Genomic DNA, 12,080 nt, shown 5'->3' with positions numbered 1-12,080 from the left:
CATTAGTTTCTTGGGAGAAGACGGATACAAAATATGAATTTAGTAGCTCCACCTGCTGTTCCACCATGTTAACTGTTTCTCCTTTGTCATTCTTCAGGACTCCAATGGTCTCCTTCACTTTTCTTCTGGTGTCGTATAAAAGAAAAGAACCTCATATTTCATCTGTCGAAAACACAGTTGGTATTGGATGCAGCTGAAAAGAAATCTATTCCAATCCTGACTGTTTTCAACTTAGAATATCTCAGGCAATTGTACAACTAGAACTGCAATCTTAGTGTCATATGAGGGATGAGAATTGCGCTTTTATATGACACCAGCAGCTTGTTTCTATGTTATATGGTGCCTGAGAGATAACAGTTTGACGTCACTCTGGATTCTGTCTTCATTACATACACGCCCGTATACAGTGAGAAGCAGGGGCAGCTCTCTATAGGGAAAGAATATAGATGCAGGATTTCACATAAAGGAGACAAGATGTGTTAATACTTTATATTACAAAATGTAATAAAGGACACAAACTTTAGGCCTTTAGAGTGAAATTCTCTCTAGGGAAGTGTTATTTGCTGATGGACACAAGCACATACACCTATTAACAAATGTCGTGTGTTTCTTCTATCACAGATCATTGGGAACTGTGTTTCTATTCTGGTCCTCAGTTCAGCTCTACCGGTCATGTCCCGAACATTAGGTATGTCTGTTTATTAATGCTGTGACCCAAAAGATTTCCATGAAAAGCAGTATGTACCATTCATAGCTATGTATGGCTGTTGTACTAATATGAGATATGTATTGTGAAGAAATGACAGTGGTAATAATTAGAGATGAGCGAGTACTATTCGAAACGGCCGGCACGCAGACTTTGCGGGAGGCCGGCCGCTTAACCCCCTACGTGCCAGCTGCGTCCATTCATTCCTATGGGTGCGTGCTGTTTCGAATAGTACTCGCTCATCTCTAGAATACCACCTTCCATGTTTAGTTAGTTGGCGCCTTCCTCTGGCTGTGACTTTTAAGTGGTTCAAACCCAGTTTTATATTCCTTATTGGGGATTTCTGATGTAATAAAGGGGGCTCTTCTTTTCATGGTTCTCAAGTACATATCCATTGATTTTAAGGAGCACTGTGTAATGCTTTGCTTTCCTTTTGGTGGCGCTGCTGGGAAGACAAGCTACCAGGTTTCACAATAAGTCACAGCCATTTGGCTAAGAGGGTATCACCGGCAGTCACCGCTTCAGCCTAGCATTCCCAGTCTATACCAGCAGTCTGAAGGAACTAGAAGTTTTCTGGCATTTTTCATGTTCCGCAAAGAAGCTGATTGAAAAAAATGCAGAAAAACACCGGGACATGAAGGCTGACATTACTCAGCAACAAAGCTCAGGTGGAGGAGGTGTTGGGGTGGCTTTGACGACTGTATACCAGCTCATAACTTGCATATGTTGCCCCCATCAATTTGGCAGTGCCACTGTTCCCGCCCCCTGCACTCCTTCATCACGCCCCCCTCTTTTTTTTTTTTTTTTTCTTGAATATTGTGACTTTTTATATCTTGTATACCAGGAAACCTAGCATACAATGTATAATAACACCTGGGCTATAACACCCACAACTTGTTACAAAGCGCACCGCACCCTCCTCCACCCCAAAAGCCACCAGCAAACCACAAACATAAACCATATTGGTAGTAGTCCATTAAATCTGTTGATCTCAATTAAAAAAATAGTGCCAAACACAAACCCTTAAAATACGGTGTGTGCATATAGCTAGCCCTGCAGAACCACATGTCGGAGAAGCCCTGGCCAGGGGGTGTTGTTTTCACCCTCCCCACTTTTTGGATGTTCTGCTTCCTTTCTAGCTGTAGATTATGTAACAGATTGGATTAAGGCTTCTCTTTTCAGCAGAATAAAAAGTATTAATCTGTGTGTGCGTAAACAGATACACAAAATACTGTGGGAACTAACAAATGGCCTTTGTGCGTCCTAAGCCCACTCCCTCTCTGCGCGTTTCTAAAGCTGGTTTTGCGCGCACAATAATACGAGATTGTCGGTAACAGTCGGTAGTAATGTACACTGGTTATTGAGAGGAAGGGCGCTCGCTGGGCACAATTGTTGTGACAAAGAAAACAAATTAATAGCGAAAGCCACTTTTTTTCTCCCCCTGCCTTACAAACCACATTCCTGAATAGTTTGCCATAGAGATAAATAAAAGAATAAGATAGAAGGTAAAAAGAAGGATGGTACAATTAGAGGCCGGCGAACAAATGCACAGACACAGCTGTCCAAACAGGATTAATAGACTGCATTAGGGTACAGTGAGTCATGTGGTGCTTTGCAAAATATCAACATGCATTGCACTACATGTTATGCCTGCCGCTTTTCAATAGATGAAAGGGAATAAATACGTTAAACAGATTCATGGGGCTTTTTTTTTTTTTTTTTTTTCCCCCCCTTCAAATCAAAGAAGCGACCGGACTGACCATGATGGGAAAGGCAAACTGAAAAAAAGCGATAAAGTAATTCACATGACATTTTTTCTTTCTCTGTTTAGTATGGGAGTAATGGTAACACTTGAGAATCCTGAGCGACATCTCTACGATTAGTGCAGTGGCCTGGCCAGTACATGGAATTTCTTAGAAATATTCTAGATTTTCTGTTCTTTTTCTACGATGTATTTGCTTCATCATTTTGATCACTTTATCAGAGGGACTGATACTGGATGATACATTGGGTACAGCCTTGGATACTTTCGTCTCACCTTATGCTACCTGGTTGGTTGTCTTGCTGAACTTTAAAAGGATTCTCTACGTGAGGGGGGTGTTAGTACAAACTTTTTACAGGGTTTTGTATGTAATGTACCAGGGATTCTGGGTTGGTTTTGATCCTGTGTCATGTGATCGGAATCAACGCCAGGTCCCAAATTTTCTCTATCACCTATGAGACAGAGGAATGCACAATACATCATAATAGTTAAACCAGCCCCCAGAATTCAGGTAAGTAACAGTGAACACAGGAGAGCAGGAGGCTTGTGCAGGTTCGGACTGGAGTACAGATGTATCCAGGCAAATAGCGGTAAACACATGTGGCTGGGAGCATAGTATGACAGCACCTCTGTGGTGTGGTTTCGGTATATGATTTTAGTATTGGGGTTGCCAGCCTTACAGTTATTGCTCGGCACTCCGAGGACCTCATCTTTGATTTTGCCTACCCCGGTCTATGTTATATTTTTAGAGTTAAAAGGTGGTCTGGGATAAATGGAGATCCCTACACTAATCTAAACACCCATCCCCCTCCTACTTTCTAAATAACGTAATTAATAAAAAAATGTATATTTACTCATATCCCTGGAGCGCTGGAGTGGTCATGTGACCGCCCTATGGACATTTACTGATTATCCGGGGACTATCCATTTCCGGAAACGGGACGTCACTACTATTTCCCCCCTTCCTCCCATCCACTCTATCATACTTAAAACAGAGAAAGTGCTGGGATAAGAGCGTGCGCCAGCAGTCAGAAAAGAAGGATGGGCCGTCCCTCAAGAAGAAGATTGGAAAGAAAGAAGAGAGGTAAGTATAATGGGTCGTGGGTTAGGCTGAGTAGGTAGGGAAGAGCTAGTAGTGGGTGGGCTAGCTAAAGAGACAGGGAAGGGGTGTATGGGAGAGTGAGGTGAGAGGGAGCTAGCATGGAAGTTAGATAGCAGGAAGATGAACCTTGTAAACAAATGCAAAAGATGCCAGGAGCTCCCAGAGACACCCAGAAATCACTCAATACACGGCTGAAGGTATATGGGGGAACTTATTTACTCATTAACGAACCTTTTAAAAAAAAAAATAATAATAATAATTTTTGCCTAGAAAACCCCTTTAATTGTTACACAAAGACAAAATGTAGTTTCTATAAGCCCAATCTATTTAGTTGGGAAAATTAAAGAAATATTTTAACTTTATCAAGTTATTTATTATTTTGGTAAAGTAATATAAAATATATCAACTGTTGGTATCATCATTATTGTATAATTGTATTATAATATTATAAAATACAACGTGTCCTGTAAAAAAGTTGAAATAATAATAATTAAAGTTCTAATTTTTAAAAGGTAGGAATGAAAAACAAAAATTTTCCCAGTCCTCTCAGGGGTTATCCTACAAATTGGGGGGGGGGAATCCTGGTGATGTCATTTTGTTAACATTTATGTAAGCACACACACACAAATAAACCTCTGCTTTTGTCACAGTTTTAGCCTCTCGTCTCTCCCCTATACAGCTCCACTCCTTTTTTCTGCAGTGGGCAGGGACATAGTCGTGTCATGTGCTGTACTATCTGCCATTGCACCACCCAGGAGAGTCTGGTAGCTGTCTCTTGTTAGACTCGCCTCTACCTACCAAGTCTCCATAGGAGAAAGTAGGGAAAATTGAAAGAAAGCAGGAACAGCAGAGGGGCAATCAGAAATAGGAAGTACTTCACAGCATGGGGACATGGCATCGAGCTGGATTCTGCTTTACTTTTAGTAATGAAGATCTATTGCACGTACTAATAACTATGTAGGCACACACTCTCCCTAATGTGTATGATTATCCCCTGACCCTGGTCTATAGTCTCCCACTCTGCCAAATTAGTATCCGTGCGCTATGCTGAGGAGGTCTAAAAGACCGAAACAGCGCTGTCCATAGCTGGGAATCTGTTCCTTTTGGAATAGAAATACTAATTTGGCAATAAACCCCGCATCATGTCAGTAGGCTTATTAACTGAGTCATGCATGATGTTAAGGGGGCTGTCCCTAGAGGAGTTTTCCCACCAATGCAAGTTGTCCCCTATCTACAGATAAGAGGTGTTCTGACCACTCAGACCCCCACTAATCAGGAGAATGAAGGACTCTGGTTCTTATCCTGAATGAAGCAGTGGTCAGGAGGCGCACGCTCCACTCCATTCAGCACAATGGGGGTACTGGAGATGGCGAAGTCCATTGCTCGGCTATCTCTGGCACACCCATTGAAATGAATGTCGCAGTGTGTACGCTGCCCAATCATCGCCCTTGATCAGTGGGGTCTGTATTACATGAGTTACATGACTGTCTCTAAATTTTTCTGTGATCACGTTCTCTTTTAACATGCTTTTTGTGTACGGTATAATAGTATTGTGCATTTTACGGATGTGATGTTTGTGACTGCTTACATGGGCTTAGTGTCTGATTTCTCTATTCTTCACATCCAGGAATCACTAGATTCGATCTGTTGGGTGACTTTGGCAGATTCAACTGGCTGGGAAACTTCTACATTGTTGTTACATACAATTTGATATTCGCCATTGTGACAACGCTCTGTTTAGTGCGTAAATTCACCTCTGCAGTTCGGGAAGAACTGTTAAAAGCAATAGGTAACGTATATTGTCTCGTTTTGTTTGGCATTATAGAATCTATAACTGGAAGTAAAGCTTTTATGAGTAATCTCAATAATTTTAGACCAGTGTGCGCAACAGACGCCACGGTGCCTGATTGGTGGAGGTGCTGAGAAATTGACCCCCACTGAAATAATAAACATAGTATTAAAATTATATACAAATATATATTAAATTTATGATTATTGGCTTATCCTAAGGATCAAAGTTAAAGGGTAACTGAGTTTTCATGAAAAATTTAAATATCTGTAGGCTTATGCTTGCAAATCTGTTCTCTAGCTGTATATGCCTACATACATGGTGTCCTATCCATTTTTCTCTTCCCTGAGGGTGGGTACAATAAGGAGCAGTCTTTCCCCTCCCCCATACTACTACTACTACTATCACGACTACTACCACTACTACTGGTTTATTAACATGTAATTCTGTCAGGAGTAACTGTAAAACAGCAAAAATAGCTGAGAAAATCCCAACATACCAGAATACAGATAACTCCAAGGTCACTTGACTGAAAATACAGGTTACGATCACTGTTCCCAATAGCGTGCGCACATGGGCGGCCGCTCACCTATTGCAGCTGCCCCGCTCAGCCAGAATTAATGCCCGCGCACTCAGGAGGAAAGGCAGCAACTAACGGATTGCTGTCTGTCCTCCTGAGCCCTGCTGAGTGCCGGCTCGGCCCGTCACTTTCCTCAGCACCAATCACGCTGTATGTTACACTGAGTGTGAAGTAACATACAGCGTGATTGGCTCATCACCACAACCTAATCTGCATGTCATTACTACTGGTGGTACTGTTTGGTCATCAGGTCGCCCATAATTGACGGAGCCTTGCCTAGCTCACTAGCTGTTCCGCTCAGCAGCTTCCAGGGCTTAGAGGGAACATTGGTTACGATGCAGTTGTACAGATCCCTGAGATAGAAGAATCTGAACAGTCAGGGAAGCTGCTTTCTGTCTATGACTAACATACCATTAGCAATAACATAAACAGCTAGTAAGACGTGTCTAGAAATACGTAGCAAACTCTCCCTACATTGTAGAAGCTGAAAATTCTCTCAGTGCTTTCTACAGACGGTTAGAGGTTGTGAGGAGAACCAGGCCCTCCCCTCTCCATTTATTGTGTGAAGGTGGAAGAAGCCTACACTCTTAAAGTCTAACTAAATCTTTTATTCTATTAAATTTTATTTTCTTCCATCCATAGTTCAGATGAACAGAATAAAATTTCTAATATAATTTATATAAGAGAAGTGTTTCTGCACTTCTTTCTGCCACTGATGAAATCTGTACAATAGAATTCTTTTGAGAAGGGAGGGGTAGGAAAAAGAGAGCTTCCAAAATAGAGAGAGATCAGCACTATAGAGAGACAGTTCCTTGTCACAAAGCAGCTGGTTTATTGGGAATTATTTATCTAGCCTCCTCCTGACAGAAATTGCACAATCAAAGCCGTAGACAGCCTCATCTCTCTGTGTCTCTACTTCTCCTCTTTTGCCCTTCATGGATCCCACTGTAAATTAGAACTGCTTGTGTGGGGAGTGTGGACTGAAGTCAATCAAATAAGACAAGGAAAGACAGGAGAAATACTTAAGATACAGGAACCTTTGTATAGAAGTGTATTGTGAAGTTTCTTCCCATCACATGGACTATGGATTTATGAAAAAATACAAGTTTACTTAAATTTAAAGCTTGAAGGTAACAAAGGACGGCACTTCCCTAGCAACAAGTAGTGAACATCAAATTAGCTAGAAGGGAGAAATCTTGTGGCGGCAACTTTAGGGTGGTTTTTCAGGTGGAAGACACAAAGTTTTTCATTAAAGTGCATTACATTTTGGTCCAGAATCACATTGTCTATGAAATTAAACTTCTTTTCAACCAGGACATCTGACCCCCTTGAGAATTGTAACCACTTACCCCCATGTAATGATTCCTTCCACTGCCAGGGTCAACATACTTGACTATTAGATCACAGCCTATAAATTACCTTAGTCTTGAAATTCAGGATTATCTATGGAAATTGCAAGCGGCTGTTTTTCATGTTCCCTGTTTGTGTCTTGTCTCTTTTTGCCTTTTACCTGATGAATTTCTTTGCCTTGTTTCTTTGCAGGTTTAGATAAACTTCAGCTATCCAATGAGCCCAACAATTCACCCTCCCCCAATGGCCACCAGAAAACACTGTGAATTCCCACAATCCTGCTGCGACTGACATTCCTCAGAGCTTACAAGGTGGCCGCTAGCTTGGTACATCGCCGTTCTTGTCCATGCAGCTCTGTAGATTTAGCAAAGACTTCACATACAGGTCATGGTGGCCACATGGCTGCCCTTCTGTGAAAAAAACAAACAAACTTTCTTCTACTTTTTTTTTTTTTTTTTTTTTGCATAACCTGAACCTCTAGAAAACATGATGAGATTGTGGGTCGTAGCAGACTGAGCCTCATGTATTAAAAATGTCAGTGTAATGGTGGATGGCCATAGTCAAATTCCATCAGCTGAGCTATACCCGGACAACAAGGCCATTTCTTCTGTGACCATTTCCATACATGAAGCTCATTGTGTTATAGAACTGGAGACCTTGTATGTGGTAATGTCAGAAGTCATGATGTATTGCATTGTTTCTCTTACTGAACTCCTCAGGTCGTGTGTACACCTTGTCAATAAATATTACGTATGACGTGTGACACAGGAAAAATATTGGCTGTACATGCCATAATATGTTTTTAGTGGAGGAGGGGAGTAAGCAGCTTCCAGGCTTCTCTGGGGGTGATTTATGTCCCCTGAGAAGAGAAGGATCCATCTGAATGATCGGGAGACCACCATACACCTTGTAGGGCAGTGATGGCGAACCTTTTAGAGACAGAGTGCCCAAACTGCAACCCAAAACCCACTAAATTATCACAAAGTGCCAACATGGCAATTTAACCTTAATACTGTGCAGATACACAATTACAGACTTGCAAAATATAGTCATACGAATGGGGCTTTAGAGAGCTTTCTGCTCCACTGTGACTATCACACAGTACAATCTGCTTCACAGTGCCCCCCACACAGTACAATCAGCTCCACAGTGACCCCACACAGTACAATCTGCTTCACAGTGCCCCCCACACAGTACAATCAGCTCCACAGTGGCCCCCACACAGTACAATCAGCTCCACGGTGGCCCCCACACAGTACAATCAGCTCCACGGTGGCCCCCACATAGTACAATCAGCTCCACAGTGGCCCCCACACAGTACAATCAGGTCCACAGTGGCCCCCACATAGTACAATCAGCTCCACAGTGGCCCCCACACAGTACAATCTGCTCCACAGTGGCCCCCACACAGTACAATCAGCTCCACAGTGGCCCCCACACAGTACAATCTGCTCCACAGTGGCCCCCACACAGAACAATCTGCTCCACAGTGGCCCCCACACAGTATAATCTGTTTCACAGATGGGTGCCCAAAGAAAGGGCTGTGAGTGCCACCTCTGGCACCCATTCCATAGGTTCGCCATCACGGTTATAGGGTCATCCAGCCCCATTGCAGTCATCAAATTTGGCCAAAATTAATGTAATAAGTATGGCCAGTTCTAGAACATCCATCTACAAGCCACAACCTAAGCGATAGCTGAGACATCTCATTTTCTCAATTGTCTCTCACTAAGGGCTCATGCACACTGTATTGCAGTATTATGTACCTGTACAAAAAGGATGTGCCCTCTTGTGGTGCTTCTGTCAGGTGGTATAGCCTATAGAGTGCCTTGTTGCACATCTATAACATGGCTGTGTGCATGGACCTTTTAAAGGTTTCCCTCTCAATAAAAACTGACCATGTTAGAACCCAGTTTTATACATAGAAGAAAAAAAAAAAATTTGACCTCCATATTGAAGGGCACACACTGTAATTGTCTTCTAACTGACCACAATGTGAGTTGCTGGCTCGAAGTTTGGTTCTAGCATATCCCACGTCTAAACCCATGGATTATACACCAGAATATGTAACGATATAAGCAATACTCCCGGTCACATATGATGTGCTGACAATGCTCATCCCTCATGTTACATTTGTTAAAGGGATGTTACAGAATACACTTCACCTGTAGTCCTCTGACATCTATAATATATTGTGTCATCTACTCCGCCCCTGAGAGTACATTTGGGGTTAAAAGGTGTTTGCCCGCCAAAGCAGTTTTGTTCCATATCCACTGGATAGGGAATAAGTTGCAGATAGAAAAGAAGGGTTATAACTTCCGGCGCCCGCACTGATCACTAGAGCTGGGGTGCAACTTCTTTCTTATCTTGTGGATTCTAGATGTCTTGCATTGGTATTGTACTGGTGAAGGCGTTAATATGGCCATCTATGTGTGCCACTCTTTGAGGATGTTGAGTAAGGTATATAGAGGATAACAGTATACATGGGTCATGTGGAGAGCTCCCCGGGGAAGGATCTTGCTTTATATGTTTGACAGTCTTAGGCCAGCTTTGCTCCTTGAATTATGGACTGTATGTTGGACATAGATCTCATATTGAGCAGGGGCTAGGACTCCTAGCCTCATTGTCCTGTATTGTGCTGGTACTCCCTGCCCCCGCACGGCTCTTCTACTGTCCTGTAATAGTGTCTTCAGTACACAACACAACTGCAGGGAGATCAGTTACAGATAACACATGATGCTGGAAGTCCTGGTCTGGGACGTGTCTCTGGTGTATAGGTTGTAGGCCATGGACTGAACCCTCCCCATGAGAGGCTAGTCTTACCCTGTGCTCCATTTTTGTCTGTTTTCAAGGATCCCTCAATACACTGGATTGGTGAAAACAGACAAAAATAAAGAATGACCTATACTGTCAAAATATTGGTCCTGTAGGGGCCACACGGTGGCTCAGTGGTTAGCACTGCAGCCTTGCAGCGCTGGAGTCCTGGTGTTCAAATCCCACCAAGGGCAAAAAAACCATCTGCAAGGAGTTTGTATGTTCTCCCCATGTTTGCATGGATTTCCATCCCATATTCCAAAGACATACTGATAGGGAAAATGTACATTGTGAGCTCTATGTGGGGCTCACAATCTACATAAAAAATATATATATATATTGGTCCTGTGACTAGCTCTGGGTGCTGAGACCTCCACACTAAAACTGAGGGGCAGTAGTGTTTACCTGCTGTAACATTGTACAGACACAAATAAGAACAGCACTTACCTCAGCATTGTAGCAATCCAGGTCTTTATTAAGAACCTCACCTATCAAAATTGATGGCATGCTACAAGTTTGCCAAAATAGGAGGCACACTGTTAAAAGATTACCTGAAGCAGCCACTAGAGGGGGCATGAACACTGAACATTGGATTTCAGTAATAAAAACGGCATGCAGTAGCTACCTCTAGTGGTGACTGTAGTCATACCAAATTTTATATATGTGGAGGAGATTTGGAGCTCTGCACTATAGAAAATATAAGAAATTTATCAACCAGACATGCTGGAACTAAAGCTTATTTATATATATTTCAATTCTGACTCCATTATGGTGATTGCTGAGATGTCAGCGGCGATTGAAAGAATGTGATGCAAAGTAGTAACACTTAGATGTCGGCACAGAAGATATGTGCTGATATAAAGCTCCTTATGTATATGCAGAGAACCTTCCCATAATGGTAAAGCCTAAAGTACACAATATAGGATTGCTGTAAAGCACAATCAGACATTATCACTAGGTGTAGTAGGGTAGTGAGCACAAAGAACGGCACAATCTCTGGAATACCCCATCATACCGCCCTGGGCTGCTATATGTTACATGTGTGATCCTGACTCCGGCTGACTATAGGGCAGGGGTCCGCACCCTTCAGCACTCCACTGTTCTCACTGCTATTAAGATCCTGGAACGCTGAAGGTCTCTGACCCTGCCATTGTGTACTGCTGGTTTTTCCCTATATCCTCCTTCTCATCATATGCTAGTCCGATCTCCTCCATACACACCACAATGTGACTAGTGCAGACATTAGACAGTGTTAGATGTCCACGGACTTAGCAGTTCTTGTACAGATGGAGCAGACCTCAGTGCACTGAAAGCTTCACAACTGCAAAAGTGCTTTGCAATAAACTTTAATATTTTTGTCTATGCACAGCTATAGCCTGACGTTACTTCTAGTAGATAGTGTCTTCTCTATAATATAGTCTAAGAACACCCAGTGATGAGGGCGCTATTTGTGACACTTACTATATCATTGGTGCTAGTTATGCCCCAACACATCTGAGTATTCTGCACATAAATGTAATATCTTCATGGCCCCTCCCATATACCTGCATCCAAGCACCTCGGAGCCCCCAGTCCCATTGAATGTATCACCAGATCTGTCCCACTGTGATGTAAAGATGTTACATATATTATCATACAGAAGAGGTATCCAAGGGCACTATAGAATATTTAGCAATGATCTTTATTGCCCCAGAGCATATACATTGGATATAATATCTGCTGCACAGAAGGGCAGGTGTATAATGTATCTAAATGTGCAATATTATAATATGTGTCTGTTGGACCATGGTGAAAAACTTCATTCTTCTTAAAGGGGTTATATCTTGTATCCATAGTGTAAAGGTACAGTTGTAAAACAGAGGGGGTCCAACTACTGAGACCCCCACCGATCCCTAGAACATGGGGCATTTTACCCCCACTCCATTTGTTTGAAGTGGAACGCTGGAGATTGCAGATGTACAGCACTCAGCTATTTCA

At 42.5% G+C, this 12,080-nt stretch overlaps 1 protein-coding gene across 3 annotated transcripts in view; it reads left to right on the top strand.

Moving 5' to 3' along the window:
• Window positions 1–12,080, top strand: part of LMBR1 (limb development membrane protein 1) — a 218,363-nt gene that overhangs the window by 91,620 nt on the left and 114,663 nt on the right. For 2 of the 3 annotated variants that reach the window (XM_075271539.1, XM_075271541.1), the window contains 3 exons: window positions 622–688; window positions 5,198–5,359; window positions 7,482–8,625. In XM_075271539.1, the coding sequence (XP_075127640.1) occupies window positions 622–688; window positions 5,198–5,359; window positions 7,482–7,555 (303 nt within the window). In that variant the 3' untranslated portion in view covers window positions 7,556–8,625. Of the gene's footprint in view, window positions 1–621; window positions 689–5,197; window positions 5,360–7,481; window positions 8,626–12,080 lie in introns of those variants that run through there. The other variant, XM_075271540.1, reaches the window with a different exon arrangement.

This window comes from Leptodactylus fuscus, chromosome 4 (assembly GCF_031893055.1).
Source record: "Leptodactylus fuscus isolate aLepFus1 chromosome 4, aLepFus1.hap2, whole genome shotgun sequence".
NCBI classification, from domain to species: Eukaryota; Metazoa; Chordata; class Amphibia; order Anura; family Leptodactylidae; genus Leptodactylus; species Leptodactylus fuscus.
The sequence above is the reverse complement of the archived record's forward strand: the minus strand, read 5'-3'. Positions and strand labels throughout refer to the sequence as shown.